The sequence below is a fragment of the Daphnia pulicaria genome, chromosome 7, assembly GCF_021234035.1.
Source record: "Daphnia pulicaria isolate SC F1-1A chromosome 7, SC_F0-13Bv2, whole genome shotgun sequence".
Lineage (NCBI taxonomy): Eukaryota > Metazoa > Arthropoda > Branchiopoda > Diplostraca > Daphniidae > Daphnia > Daphnia pulicaria.
The window spans coordinates 6582423-6598395 of NC_060919.1; the positions used below are offsets into that span (position 1 = coordinate 6582423).

Below are 15973 nucleotides of genomic sequence, written 5' to 3' on the forward strand. Positions count from 1 at the left end.
AGCAAATTATAGAAATGCAACGTTGTAGCAAAGCCATCACACTGATATTTCTGTCTGAACATGGTCTGAAAATCGGAACTCTTGATAAGAATTTAGAAGTATTTGATTACTTGTGTACTTGTGTTGTGTAAACATTGATGTATCGTAACAAATATACACTTCTGCGTGGAAATTGATTTTAGAGCTAGTGATGGCTTGTTTGTCAATGGAAAATCGTCCTCTTAAAAAATTGAGATTAGGACCGCCCGATGTTTACCCACAGGATCCCAAACAAAAAGAGGTAATATTTTGAATGTAGCTGCAGCTTTTTTATGAGCCGGATTTAAAAGTACTAGTACGAAACTGCTAGTTGCCAAAATGCAGTTTCATTTAAAAAAAAAGGATAATTCTTTATGTTTTGCTTTTCATTAACATTTGGAATATTTTTTTTTAGGATGAACTGACTCCTGTCAATGTGAAACAAGGATTTTCTCATACACCCAATCTTAATCAGTCTGAAGAGTATGGATCTGCTAAAAATCACAACTTTTCTTTATCAAAGGTAAACTACAATTTACTGTAATTAGTATGATGTTCATAGATTGTTCTAGGCTGGCAACCATTTTATTATTCTTTCCTAATGTTAGGTCCAAACTTTTATTAATGGAGTGCTTACAAAAAAACAAGAAATCAACACATTGCCTGATACTGGCCGAAAACGCCAACTCATCAATCCCAAAGAAAATTTCCATAATGTTACTCCAAAGTCCAAGGCATTCATTGAATCTTGGTTCAAAGACTTAGCAGGCAGCAAACCTTTGATGAATCTAGGAAAAAGAGTAATATTATACTCAGAATATCTTAAACAAATAAAAATACCAACTTTTGATTCCTTTCACAAGGTGCCAATATTCAACAAGAAGGAAGAAATATTTATCCAACTAAGTGAATATCAGGTTCCTATGTCTAGAGCAATATGGTTAATCAAGATGACATCTGCGTATTCAGTGGCTATTTCTGAAGCCAAAATGAAAAAGCGTCAAGTTCCAGATTCCTCTCAAGGTAGTTTCCAAGATTTAAATAATTTATTTTATCTGAAATTATAATCATTTTTTTTGTTGTATAGAGTGGACAAGTACATTGGTCCGGTTCATAAAGGAACAAATTGTGAAACTACAAGATTTCTATCAAAAATCCACAAATAGTGGAGGAACTTCTGCAGCATATGCTTCAAATGCTACTGCATATCATAATGGTAGCCCTTTGATGAGTGATGAACAGAAGCTTGCTCTTCGCCAATTTAATTATTGCCAGCAATTATGCAAAGTCATGTTTGAGGTATTGTGGAGATAAAATTTTATTTTTTCGTTTTTGTAATTTCATTTGTCTTTCAGGAGGGACTTCTTGAATGCCAAGATTTCTTACAATGGCAGTTGGACATGCTTGAAAAATGTAAAACTTGTGATGATGGTCTTCTCAAGTTTATTATTCCATTAATCTTGCAGTATGTAGATGAATTTACACAGTGTGAAATTCTGAGTCGAAAGCTTGTTTTTCAGGTAAGGTTGGATGGCCAAGTTATATACAAATCTTGAAATAAATGTAAAGTAATTGGTTTCGTTAAATCAGGTGTGTAGAAGAATTTCACCGCTTCTATCGAACGATCAAATCAGCGAAGGATCAGTTTCGTTAGATGTGGGAAATTGTGGGCAGCATAGGAGTGTTCTTATTCAAATGTCTGCCATCATTCAAGCAGTCGTTCTTCATTGTCCGACGGCATTAGTTTGGAACCATTCCGGAGAAGGAAAAATATCATCTCATTTGGTTGGATCCCCTTTAGATCATTTGCCTATTCCTCCATCAGCATTACCTATGGCTCCTCGTTTTTCAAACGATCACGTAAGGACTTGTGGCCTAAATTCTAGGATTAAATTTTTCTTGTCACTATAACATGACAAACTTTAATCGTACTGTATTCTTTTATTCTAGGTCCGCCAGATGCTTCGAGAAGCTGAGAATGCCATCAAACAGCGTAGTAAGGCTGCCGAATCACGATGGCCTTTAGATAAACTGGTTTATCACTCCGAAATCAATTGTAGTGTTAAAGTAAGTCCAATTCTAGACATTGAAATAATTTTCATTTAAAATTTTAATGAGATGATTTTATTCAATAGCAGAAACAACAAAATCAGCCACAGACTGGGATTATAACAGCACGAGTGCTTCAGGCTCTCGAAGCATTGGATCTTCATAGTTTCGACCGTGTAGACTTGACCAACAGGTGAGACCACTTAATTGGCTTACCTTTACATCCTGTTTGTGATCTTTCAATCAATATTCCTTTCAGTATCGATTCACTGTACGTCAAAATATTTCCGGCAATTGGGGGAATCAAAGGAAATGTTGATCCTGCAACTGTAGAGCAAATTGGCCAATTCGCCAAACAGGATGAACCGTTTGTTCGCCTGTTGTGTCAATGGGCAGTTAGTGATCAACGATATGGAGAACACCGCGCGATTGCAGCTGCTCTGCTTCTAGAAAAGAGACAAATGGATTTGGTGGCTTTAACAGAAAGTGATGCTGTTGGAGGCGAAGACAATGATACCGACGAAAATTTGGCTGCCGTTTCCGCCGTCCAACCCGTTTATCAGGTTTGCTTGATTGTTATTTTTTTTTCTTAATGTTTCTTAAATTAATGTTGATTTCTTAGGGATTTTTAATGAAATTTCTTGACTCCGAAGCACCAGTGCTCAATGAATCAAGTTCCGGGCACAACAATCGAACAGTTTTTGCGTCTTTGGTTCATTTATACTATGAACTCATCAAGCATGACGTGTTCTCTCATGACATGTACATGTGTACTCTCATTTCGCGAGGTGATCTTCTCTCAGTTACACCTGGCCATAGTGGAGCAACGGTTGCTCCGTCAAATTCGGGTCATTTTGCTGGCACTCCAAGCAGTGGAATGAGTAGTTTAACGGGATTTCAATGTATGAATGATTTACGCTGTGAAATGGATGACAGTAAAATAGACGACGATCTTGGGAAGTTGTTGCAACATATCAAAGAAGAACAACAAATTGTCATGGTTGGTATTTTTTCTTGTATTTATATTAGTGTAATCAAATTCCACTTTCGGCATTATTTACTAGCTATGATATTTAAAGAAGTATTTTTCAGAGTTTTTATTTGATGTTTGTTTTTATTACTTTCACTCAGGACACGCCTGATTCTCCCAAAGATGAAAGTCATAACACACTTGAATCTGGTCGAGGAGAGAAAGAGGGTAAACGTCAATCAAGACACCTCCTGTTTACCACTCATTTTCCTTTGCCTCAGGTAATATACATAATATTGATCTAAGAACTTGTACGAATATTCGAACTATATTTAAATTATTGATTACTTATTGATTATTTATGTATCCTAAAGTCGCCTTATCTTTTCTACTTAGGACGATAGTTTAATCCACGACTGCAATCAACGACACATTCTGCTGTACGGAGTTGGAAAAGCACGCGAAGAATCTCGCCATGCTGTTAAAAAAGTCTCAAAGGAAATGTGTCGCCTTTTTCACAAGAAGCTAGCGATTGATGTCCAAACGGAAGGGACAAATCTAGCTGGAGGAGTCGGAGCCTTTGTAGGTTCTTCGAAATCCCGAAAACACTCGTCGCGCCTCGAGTTCAATTTTGAATTGAGCATGCAACGCTTTCTATCGTTATCTTACTTTGATCGTCATGCCGTAGCTGCCCAAGCAGCCTCAACTTGTATGGAAATGATCAATAGCTTCACCGTTGGAGGAGCAGCGTATTTGCCTATTTTGGAACACATTTCTTTTCTCTTCGATCTCTTCGAAGTTTCGCTAAGTATAAGTGGACTCATTGATCTATGTCTACAGCTCCTTAAAGGTAAAAGCTCAGAGTTTGCCAAGATATTAAGATAAAGCTAAACGTTCTATTTATTTATCCATTAGAACTCCCTGAAGTTGAGCTCCTGCTGTCTCAAAGGAACTCGGTTCTTAGTCGTAACTACCTAACCAACGTAGGACTGTATATCGTTGGCGTACTTCGCCGTTTTCACTGCTGTCTACTACTCTCACCCGAATCGACTGCTGCTGCGTTTGAATCGCTATGTCGGATTGTCAAGCACGTTACGAATCCTGCCGATTGCAGTTCGGCGGAACGCTGCATTTTAGCGTATTTGTACGACTTGTACAGTTGCTGCTCATTCCTTAAGGTAACCTTTTAGTAAGGACCATTTGTTGTGAATGAATTCTATAAATCTGTTGTCGTCATTAGGCCAAAAACGGTCAATTGGATTCATCTCTAACGAGTTCAAACTCATCTTCTAGTCGCGGCAGTAGTGGTGTGGCTATGAATACCGGAAGTGAAGTGTTTGCTTTCTCAAACGCGTACCCTAAAATTAAACAAACCATATTTGCCCCTGTCGTATCACTACCGAAATCCGTGCATCCACTGAACCGGGATTTTCTCCAGGACTACATAACTAGTCCACGCCGAAAGCCCGAGCCCCACATTTTGCGTCAACTGTCGGACTCTGCACAATTGCGTTATAGCTTCGTCTTCAACGTTGTAGTAGCTGTGTGCAATGAAGCTGACAATGATAAGCTAAATGATATTGCACTTCTCTGTGCCGAATTGACCGCCGGATGTTCGGCACTGTCCGCCGAGTGGTTAGGAGTGTTGACATCTCTCTGCTATTCGGCCACGGCTTACATAGATGTATCAACACAGGTCGATGTTCAGGTAAGATTACAACACTTAATAATAAAAGTTTATGTATTTCGTATTAATGTTGATTTTTTCTGTTTGTGACAGGATAATTCCATCCACCACAATTTAGCTGTCCTGTTTTCGGTACTTTTAGCGCGTCATTGCTTTGGGCTTCAGGATTTTTTGCTATATGTTGGAGTTCCTTCGTTGGTTAAAATATGGAACGAAGGGGGCCGTTCCGATACCGATCCGGAAGCCGAAGCCGGTGCGCGTTTGACTTGCCACCTCGTGTTGCGGCTGTTTAAGACGTCGGATGCTCCACATCCTGCGTGTTACAGCAATAGCAGTCACAGTGTGAATGCCTCCCCTCATCACACATTGCAACAAACCACGCCTTCCTCTTTGGGTGTAAAACTAGCGTGTGATCGCCATCTCCTAGCGGCTACTCACAATAGCATTTCTGTTGGTCCTGTCTTAGCGGTACTCAAAGCAATCCTGGTGCTGGCAGATCGCGTTCCACCCGAAGGTAAATAAGTCAAAACGTTTAATTTAAAAGGAATTTATTGTATAAACTGTTTGAAATCTATCCAAGGTAAAAGTAGCCGGCTGACAGGCAGTGGAAGCAACATCAACAGCAGTAATAGGTTGGGGGTAGGTAACAGTTCGATGGCCAACGAAGTCAGTATCTCCCACATCTTGGGAACCTCTTGGAGCGGTGACTTAGACTTGGACTTTGGTTCGAGCAATATTGGAGTCGGAGGCGGTCGTAACAGTTTTGGTGGGGCTACCGAGAACGTGCCATTGGCATCCTACGCCAGATATGTTTTGAGACAAATTTGCTCTCAGCCTTGGGTTCATCAACGTTGTTTGCAAAATCCTGAAGAATTGCTGAAATTGGATGGCCTTCTCGATAGCTGCTTAAGCTTACGTCAAGCTCAGCGTCTTCTCCAGATGATAAGCCGTCCCGATTCCGGTGCCAGTGTAGTTGAGGACATCAGTAACGAACACCAAGATTATCGACAGGTAATGTTTAAAAATTCCATCTTTGATCAAATAGAGAAATTTACTTATTATCTAGGAATCTAAAAATTAAATTTAAGGTATAAAAATGTTTAAAGTTTTATTCTTTGATATTTACAGGTCGTTAACCGTGTTTTAGAGAGTCTCGATCAATGGCGGTTACGAGTTGCTTGGTTGGACCTGCAACTACTTTGCCAGCAATTAACTTCAATAGGCAGTGGAGGGGCATCCTCTACTGACATGAATCAATTATTGGAGGCTATCGCTCGCGCTGTTCTTGACGTGTTTGAACTGTCTACAACACCAGGTGTAAAAGAGGAGCCAGATCAGAGCGGAGGATCCAGTTCTCTGAAAAAGCGAACCGAAGCGGCAGCTGCCACCCCATCCTCTTCTGTTTCCGGTTCCGCCATCAAATCGCATCCGAGTCTGTCAATTTCGTTGATTGCTCCTTTAGTGTCGAAGCTTCCAGGAACTGTTCAAGGGCGAATTCTCAAAGTGGCAAGCCAAGTAAGGATTTCTGTTCTGCACTATAAAGAGACTTTATAAAGTGTCTTGTAATTGTCAGAAAACTTTGAATTACATTTTTGGATTCTCTAACTTTCTGCAATTACAGGTACTTGAAAGCTGCAATTGGGGTCTAGTTTCCAAGGGAAAAGATAAAGAGCGCAACATTCCAAACCCCACACTAGCTTTTCGTTCCAAATCGTTGCTGTCTTACGAACCTTTGTTATCTCTGGTGATGACGTGTCTTAAAGGACAAGACGAGCAACGCGAGATGTTTCTTTCTTCTCTTCATTCTCAATTGTCGCACTTCAATTTCTTGCCCAAAGAGGATCGCCTCTATCAGGGTGAAGACATCCGAGCGCGACAGGCAATGCTGGAGGCATTGCAGCTCCGTTTTAGCCTTGTTGGCGGTAAGACTACATTTCTAAGGATTGTTTCTTATTCTAAAAGTACATTTTTTTTTTTAAATTTATTTCTAGGTTTATTTGATTCTATTTTGCGTAATCCAATGGTAGCCATAGATTGGGCTATCCTGTTGACTCAGCTAGTGACTAACGGAGTAGTGGATGCATCTAATAATACCGAACTCTTTACGACATTGCAAGATATGTTGGCTACCTTACTGCACTCTACCCTAGTGACTGATGGCCAGTCTGATCGTGGTGAAGACAGCCGTAAATACTACCCGATCCTGATTAAAAAATTGAAAAAAGAATTAGCTGAACGCAAAGGATCTCCATCCATTCAATGTATCAAACAACTTCTTCCCCTACCGAAGCTAACCAGTGAATTTGTGACGTGTGAACCTTATGGGACTCTGACCGATACCAAGGTAGAAATATCCAATTTAAGCATAAAATTCAGCTAATGATTATGATTGTGATGCATTTAGGGAAACAAAATTAGCGGATTTGATAGCAATGACAAGAAACAAGGACACCGACTGTATGAGAAACAGCGAGTTTCTCCCTGGGAAATACTGGAAGGCCACAAAACAGCTGCTCCACTCTCTTGGGCTTGGTTTGGAGCTGTTCGTGTCGAGCGGAAACCACTTCGGCACCAAGAAGTCCAACGCCTGCTACGTCATCATACACATGCTTTGCACAAACCTGCATCATACTATCTAGAACACCCAATCCTTCCGCCGGAAGAATTGGAACCTCCTGTAGTGGAAAAGATTGTCCCGAAAGAAGAAGTTTGCTTCAAAATGGAGATACCGTCTTCTGATCAATCACCTAGAGGAGTAACGAAACGTGGACAGAAATCGAACCAGCGTCGACCGCGGGGTCGAAGAGGCGCTGCAGCTGCTGCAGCGGCCGCGGCCGCCGCTGCCACAGTTTCTCAACCGGTATTTTTATATTATTCATTTCTACATACGTTGATTTCATTCACATATTTAATTGATGCAGACCGTTGGAGGAGGTTATCAGAGCCCAGTTGCATCCGGAATGTATCCACCTCAACCACCTCCTCAGTGGAATAATTACACAGCGCCGGCCCCACCAGCCTCTCAACAAGGAACAGTCCCAACACCGGCTGCATTTTTCCCGCAACAAACAATCGGTCCGAGATTCCCAAGCGAAAGACCGGGCACCCAATCACGCCAGGCGTTGAGCAATATGCTTAGACAGAGGCATACAAGTACTCAGTTCGTACCCGGCTCTGGGGCCAATCCTGCTGTCGCCAATCCTACTGCTGTACCCTCGGCTCCGCCAACTGGAGCTGGAGGAGGAGCCATGCCCAACAATCCTCGAGTCGCACCGGGTGCAGTGGCTGGTGGTGGTGCAAACCAACAACAATTTCCAAACATTTCGATGGTAGACAAACAGAGACAGCAGCAGTTCATGCGTCAGCAAATGCGACAGCAGCACACAGGAGGTAACGTCTTTGGACAGCAAGGACCGCAACAGGCACAGCCACAACAGCAGCAGCAGCAGCAGCAGCAGCAACAACAACAACAACAGCAGCAGCAGCAGCAACAACAACAGCAACAACAAGTGCAAATGGCTCCTGGTGGATTTTCAAACATACACACACCCATGAATCAGAATTTCGGCATGTTCCAAAGCGGAACACCTGGTATGCAACAACTCGTCAATCCCCAACAACAGCAGGCCCAATCACAACCCGCACAGCAACAGCCACAGCAGCAAGGAATGATGGGGCAGCATTTTCCTCAAGGTTCCGTCTATATTTAATGTGTTCTCGGTTCGTTTTTATGAAATATTGTATTTTTCAGGAGCTGGAAATTTCCCCATGCAACAAACGCAGCCACAAGGGAATATGATCCTCATGCAACAGCAACATCAACAGCCCCAGGGGCGCGGAATGAACGCTACTCCCATGCGCCCGCCGTTTATGCAGAGCGCCGGTATGCAAATGAACGCGGCACAGCCGAACCAATTCGTTAGAGGAGCTATGCCTAATCAGCAGCAAGCTGTTCGGTTACAACACCAACAAATGGTGGCTATACAACAGCAACAACAAATGCAGCACAACATGGGGCAGCAGCAACAACATAATCAGCATTACCATCAGCCCTTTTAAATGAAAAAAAAAAGACCAGTATTAAAGGTCTAAAATTGAATTTATTTGAATATATTTGAATATATTCCACATGTAATTGCATAAACAACACGTTATCCTCGTCGGATAAGTATCTCTTTCTTAAATAAAAATTTTGTTTAATTTACACGCACAGCAGATATTCATGCAAATTCGCAATTTAACGTCAACGTTGCCACCAGGTCGAGTCACCAACGTTCAAATAGGGTGCCTACAGATAATCTCCGGAAAATAGCGCAGCAACATGGACGTTTGCGGAGTGTACTTGAAAGTTATTTTCCCAAGTATGTAAGGATCAGAAAGAAGCCCAAATGTAACACTAATCCCGAAAAACCATACCGCTGCAGTATGAAGTTACATTGCGCAATCCTTATATCAAATTTAGCGAGTGTACAGCAACAAGAAAAAAAAAGGCTTTGGTAAAATTCATTTCAGTTAAAAAGATTTCATTTTTTTTTTTTAAATGTGTTCTTCGAAACAACTAGCGCTTTTGTAGTGCACGAATGTGAAATGCGGTCGATATTCGACAATCACGCTCCATATCATGTTCATTTTTATTGTTTCTGTGGATTGCCAAAAATGAAGCTCGTCGGCTAATGTGGAAAATTATATTGATCCAAGGACGCGTGACGCAGAACTCTATGAACAAAGGGAAAATAAACATGGGACTTGAAACCAGAGATAGTGTGGCGACGGCATTTCTATGGGCTCGTCTTTTCTTCGGCACATCAAATAAAAATGTTGCGATTGCATTGGAAAATGTAGACACACTTTGGGTTTAGGCGGCGCATATTCTTGTTCCTTTGACCAAATAACATAAATTATCTACAGCAGTGCGTGCGTATTTTCTTGGTATGAAGAAAGCTCTTCCTTATATTATCGATCGGGCAGGAAGCGTGATTGAGGACCCAATGCTTTAACAAGCCAGGTATTCGTCGTTTGGCATACCCGTAACGAAATTTAGTTCTGTTAGTTTTTTAAATATTTACATGTTTACCCTCCAAAAGTCGGAAGATTATTTGTTTTGACTCTTCCGATTGTTGTTTTTTTCTTTCTGGCAGCAAACATTAAACCAGATTACTTATTGGAACTCGCAGCGAAAGGAAACGAGCAATCGACGTTGTTTTTATCTCTGTAATAATAGGAATTGATAGCCGCATAGCAATCCATTTGAATTTCTAGATTGTTCTAATGACCTTAAAACATACAGCAGATATAGACGTGTAGAGGACACTTTTCCGACGTCAAAAGTTAACGATAATGCCCTTGATGTACTGGCACTAACGGAAATTGGTTAGTAATAAAAATAGAAAATAAAATGGTGTGACGCATTTCTCTAAGAAGAATCAAACTGTAGTTTCTATATCTATTTTTCGACCGCATTGCGTTAATTTCATTCAAGAAAAAATGCTGAAATGTCAGTGAGAGACTGAACGTTTCCACGTATATTAACAAGATGAACGGTTCATGATAATTAAGTAAACTAGATGTGTAGTCGACAGCAATATATACACAGCAAACTTCCGAGAACGACGGAATCGTTCCATCTATATCTCTAGCCTGAGTGAGAGTCTAGCGTAGTGGGCAGACAAGAAGGAAACCACTTTATCGATCGAGTGTCCTGTGATAAGAGCAATACATGACTCGAATAATAGGTTAACGCTGATAAAAGATCTATAAATAATTTAAGGAATCTTTAAATATAATATTTGTGCCTAGACCAAAAGACATCAATTATAATGCTTTCTTTGATGATAGAGACAGAAATTTGTTTATCACCGAAACGAGTTTAAAGCAAGTGAATTTTTAAAATGAAAGCTACACTGCTTGCTGACTCTGAATTTGTCTCAAAAAATCAAAGCTAGCGCACCTCCGAATTTTAGTAGTACACATTTGCAGTTTATTGAATTTTTAATCAAAAGGTGGCGTTAAATCGGGCGAAAATATTTTATTCATTGAAAAGCCAAGAAGCCCAAGAAGCGTTGCTGGCTTTATTGATATTGATAAGGGTGCCACAAAGCTCTAAAGTATGCAAATTCTGTATGTGTTTTTTTTTTCTTTCAAGATGCGTAAGGCATGCGAAGAGTCAGCCGAATGATCGATAAAATACCAAGCCAAGAGTCTTTGCATGCAGTCGGCAACGTCCGTGCATACATGAAATGCGCCAACTTGTGCGCAGAAGCAAAAGAAAATCCCGCCCCTATAGTCTATCCACTCACCCTCCTTACATTCGTTTCTCCTATTCTAACCCTCGAGGAGGAGGAAGAGTTGGCTTTCTTTTATGGCTGAAATAAGTCTAGTCTTCTCGACTGGACAACGTGTGTCGGGTGTTTGAATTCCACGGTAGTTGCCATCTTTTGCCTGTGTGCTTATAATATTCCATTTCTCTGGCAAATTTCAAATTTCAAGTGACATCTGCACTCTCCAACTTTCATTCAAGCCCATATATTGCGTAATAAGCTATGTCGAGTTGATAGAGTTCCGTTTCCAACTAGCACCGTTCTCGCCACGTCATTGGATTCTCTACCGACAACTACCAACACGAATCAGCCCGACGCTTTCGAAATATCTAAATGTCATTCCAACAACCGGTAAATGCTCACTCTTCAGATTCTCGTTAATTCATTTCAGCTCAAATATTTTAGCAATTTTATTGTCATTGTAAGAAAAAGCGTCGAACGTTTTTTTATTACGTGATTTTCTTAATTATAGAAATGTCTGTAGAGGGAGTCTATAGGAATCGCAGGGGATTGTATTAATCAGCGAATAAAGGCGGTCAAAATTCAGCCATCTTGTCGCCTTTCTGATCTGCTATCGCTCTATCGAGTAATCGACATTTCTGACGTAGGCAAACATCTTTCGGCGATCACCGGTCAGCATGCACTTTGGTTTTGTGGAAGTGAGTTACAGAAACCAATAAAAAAGGAATCGTTTAAAATAAATTCGTTTTGGTAACGGTGATTACGTTTAATGGAATTGTCTGTAATAAAATCGTTTTTGGTAGAATCCCTCGCTGCTGTCTGTCTAAACCGTTTAATTTTTTAGTTGTGATACATGTTGACGGGTTGCAAGTAATGAGATTTAGTCATGCGAGTGCATTACTACCGAGCATTTATCAACGTTAATAGCTCTGTACCGTGTCGTCATATATAGCATGCCTTCCACGTATTACATCACCCCTATAACTCATAATTGTGCGTTCGTAACTTATTTAATCAGACCAGAAATTGTCTTTTAAGCGATTTGAGCCGACCGCAAGTGCTTTATGTTTCATTTCGTTTTGAAAGGCTAGACGTTGCTAGGGTGTAGTAGTATTATTTTTCGCCAAAGCCGTTCGGCAAACGTAGAGATGTGTTTCTTTTTAATAATAATAATTCCTTAACGAACCCAATTATCTTTCCAGTTGGTCTCCTTTGTCTGGTGAACAGGAAGAAAAGAGACACTGATTTCATGTGTAACTTCCTAACATTTGGCAATCTGACAGCTGGATGGAACAGACAGTGTCTTATAGTTGGGCATCTTAGTAAAGATATCTGGCTTTCTTACTTTTGATGAAAATGAGTTCGAGGAAAGAAGTGCAAAAGAATGTTGGTGTATAAAAGACAATAAATTAGGTCCCTATCGTGTGCTGCGCGATCTTAGGATCTAGATAGACGTCAATATCACGAGCCACCATCTTAATCGATCCGACTAACTGGCCGACAAGCCAACATTTTCTTGCGTTGGAAATTGATTTTCTCCACCTGTTCTTGTATCTGAAAATGGCAGCAATAGTATTTGATAACATTGTATTGATTCTTCATTTTGTCTCAACTCAGACAGAGGCGAGGAGTGTCGGACCAGTTTTTGCGAGATGCAAGCGTGCCAACCGCCGGAGATGCATGTGGGCTTATCTGGTTGGACTTAGTGTTCTTGCGCTGATCCTGGTGACATCACATCTACCTCGTTCTGGCTTCAATCCCACGACTTTTGTCGATAATGATGACCCAATCGAAAGCGGTGAGTAGCTTTACTTTACTTCCAATAGTTTCTCTTTAAATCTGTTTGCATTATTTCAAAATTACATCACTGGACAATGTTTGATTAATTGTGGTTTGGTTTCTGTCCGAATTTAGTTGGGCTTTGGAGACGCCATTTGTTGGCAAACGAAGAAAAACGAACATCGACTGCAACGCCAATTTTAGATCCGTTCGCCGGAATCAACTGCACTCCTCCGGCTATTGAAGAATTTCCAAGGCCAGGCATCCCGCAGTATGTCCGAGTCAAGGGTGGTCTCGTGGTCCACTTGCTCGTTTCCGCTTACATGTTCCTGGGTCTATCCATCGTCTGCGATGACTACTTCGTTCCTGCACTCGAAAGGATGGTGGAATGTATGTTGTAAATTTGTTTTTCTTATTTCCCGACAATAATCAGCTAATGAAACCGATTTCCGGCAGCCCTGCACATGTCTCAAGATGTGGCGGGAGCTACTTTTATGGCAGCTGGTTCATCCGCTCCAGAACTTGCAACTGCAGTGATTGGAGTATTCATAGCCAAGGTAGTGTCGAATCAATTTCTCGGGTTCTTTCATCAGAGTCAAATTAATGTAACTGATATATGTATTTTGTTACAGGATGACATAGGTATCAGTGGCGTGATTGGCTCTGCCGTCTTCAATATCATGTTTGTTATCAGCGTGTGCGCCCTCTTTTCCGGAGGTGTCATCTATCTGAATTGGTGGCCGCTTGTTCGTGACTGCATCGCTTATTTCGTGGCCATATTTGCTCTTCTCTTCACCATCTACAATGAAGTTGTCACATGGTAATGGAATTATTCGACATTCCAAATATCGATTTCGGAGCTTTATTGTCTTATCAAGAAAGTTTTGTTACCATTTACCATTAACGTGCGCCATTAAACCTTGGCAGTCAAAAAAATCTATTCGATTTTGTTTTAATGGTAACGTAATCGTTTTGGACTATCCAAAGGTACGAGTCGACCATTTTCCTGATGCTCTACGTGGCCTATTGTGTAATGATGGTCTACAACTCTCAACTGGAGCGATGGGCAAACACTTTGCCTATTCCTATTCCCGACTACGCCCGTAGACTTCCCGGTGGGGAAAACGCGTCGCTGATGCCCTACAAGAATCTTGACTCGGAGGCAGGTGGCATTAGTGGCCCCGCTGGGAAACTCTACTCCGACGAAAGATCCCCCGGTAAGGCCTCACTCATCCAGGAAACTTTGTTCCGTTTTAGACGATTTTCTATATTTTTCTTTCCTGGAAATGCTTCAATAGATTCTGTGAAATCTTCGATTGACGGAAATGTTGGTCCCAGTGACGCTGGAGGCACTTCCGGCCCTTCGATCAGCAAGATTAAAGAGGAGGAGGCAGAGCGATTTTCGCCGTGGGTACCACCAGTAGAATTTCTAGACCGGATCACGTGGGCCATCTGCCTGCCGTTGCGTGCTGCTGCTTACTACACGATGCCCAACTGCCGTTTAGAGAAATGGGGCAGTTGGTTCCTTGTTTCTTTTTTCATCAGCATGCTCTGGATTTCCATCTTTTCCTACGTCATGGTCTGGATGATCACTATTATTGGTTAGTAATATTTACTCATTCGAATATGTTTGTATTTATTAGACGGTACATTATTTTACTAAATTTGTGATCAGGTTTCACTATGGGAATTCCGGATACTGTGATGGGATTGACGTTTGTGGCTGCTGGTGTCAGTATTCCCGACATTCTAACCAGTTTGGCTGTTGCCAGAGAAGGTGGAAATTACTGAAAAAAATGAAAATTCGATACAAACAGTAATCATTCGTTGTCTTTAGGTTACGGTGACATGGCTACATCCAACGCCATCGGCAGCAACGTTTTCGATATTCTCATTTGTCTGGGGCTACCTTGGTTTCTTCAAACGGCCGTCGTTGATCCGGGAAGTGTAGTTCGAGTCATCAGCAAAGGTACTGTTCCACCGACACTTTCGCCATTGCTCACGTTTACGGAACCATGAAGTATTGTTCTGTTAAAAATGCAGGATTAACATATTCAACCCTATCATTGCTGTCAACCATTGTTTTCTTGTTGGGCGCCACTCATCTGAATGGCTGGAAGCTGGATCGCAAATACGGAGTTGCCCTTCTGGGGTGGTATTTGTTCTTCATGATCATCGCTTCTAGTACGTTAAAAATTAGGTTTTATTCTAACTAACGCTGAATTTATTATTAACCTTTTCATAAATTTTACTCTAGTGTACGAGATGAACATCTTTGGCTACTTTAACCCACCGGAATGTGACAGCGAATTTTGAGAAATGGAGCGCATCCATTCTAGGTGACCATCTTACACTAACAAATATCATCTTCTTGGCAACTCCAGTCATGCAGTATTTATAGGGAATCAATTCATGGTAACCTGGATTCAACAGGGAATGAAGCTGATATATAATTCGCACTATCTAGCTTACAAGCTGTTTCCCGGAGCCTGAACGGGCTCCGCAGCTCTCGGCCGCACATACATGGTCCTTGGTAGAGCTCAAAATTTTTATTCTACTAATCTATACAGATACAACTGCAACGATGTTTACATTCACAATAATATAAAATTATAGTTCATTTATTGTGTGGTTTAAAATTTTGTTTATTATTTTGCGATGGTCCGCCATCGTCCTTTTGTTTGTTTACATTTGATTCGTATTTCGGTGTCTCGACGTGTGCCAATTTGTTGATGTTAAATAAGTAAGGTTGCTTTCCATTTTCCTCTTTTGTTAATTTCAGTATTATATTTCGCAATCTATTTCACCGTGAAACCTTGTTTATCGTAAATCACTACTTACAATTCCGAATCGAAGTATTCACCAGCAAAATTTTGACGTTCGTCGAGCGGTGAGCTACAATGGATGTTGATTTTTCATTTCCACTTTTCTCATTTAATATAACCGTTCATCACCCTATTCCACATACATTACGCATGTTTCTCACCTGAAAAATCTAGCGCATTTCTTAATTTTAGGCTGAATGTACTACTCCGTGTTAGTAGCAACTCAAGCTAATAAATCAACCGTCTGTCAGATGTGTGGTTTTGAGGAATAATCAATTAACAACAAATAGTTTCGCCACAAACTCCCATGCTTTACAGTGTAAAGCGAATAAGTAATCATTACAACATTTGACGCTTAAGTTGGTTC

At 40.9% G+C, this 15973-nt stretch overlaps 2 protein-coding genes across 4 annotated transcripts; both read left to right on the plus strand.

The window, feature by feature from the left end:
- Nucleotides 1-33: 33 nt before the first annotated feature.
- Nucleotides 34-8928, plus strand: LOC124349271 (mediator of RNA polymerase II transcription subunit 12-like). Of its 3 annotated transcripts, none has more exons than XM_046799741.1 (23): nt 34-280; nt 434-541; nt 627-818; nt 882-1041; nt 1106-1317; nt 1374-1538; nt 1609-1878; nt 1969-2085; nt 2154-2260; nt 2327-2630; nt 2690-3067; nt 3199-3318; nt 3434-3887; nt 3953-4215; nt 4278-4745; nt 4818-5238; nt 5305-5735; nt 5853-6239; nt 6346-6646; nt 6716-7068; nt 7129-7584; nt 7646-8417; nt 8476-8928. In XM_046799741.1, the coding sequence occupies exons 1-23, from the start codon at nt 191-193 to the stop codon at nt 8781-8783; spliced, it is 6837 nt and encodes a 2278-aa protein (XP_046655697.1). In that variant the 5' UTR covers nt 34-190; the 3' UTR covers nt 8784-8928. The 3 variants fall into 3 exon arrangements, with proteins under 3 accessions (XP_046655697.1, XP_046655699.1, XP_046655698.1); XM_046799743.1 differs by having other exon boundaries at nt 8479-8928; XM_046799742.1 differs by having other exon boundaries at nt 2157-2260.
- A 2090-nt stretch (nt 8929-11018) lies between these two features.
- LOC124349284 (probable sodium/potassium/calcium exchanger CG1090) lies at nt 11019-15858 on the plus strand. The gene is made up of 11 exons (XM_046799761.1): nt 11019-11392; nt 12620-12800; nt 12917-13171; nt 13238-13338; nt 13414-13601; nt 13769-13998; nt 14080-14382; nt 14457-14558; nt 14619-14750; nt 14825-14965; nt 15039-15858. The coding sequence occupies exons 1-11, from the start codon at nt 11375-11377 to the stop codon at nt 15095-15097; spliced, it is 1710 nt and encodes a 569-aa protein (XP_046655717.1). The 5' UTR covers nt 11019-11374; the 3' UTR covers nt 15098-15858.
- Nucleotides 15859-15973: the final 115 nt, after the last annotated feature.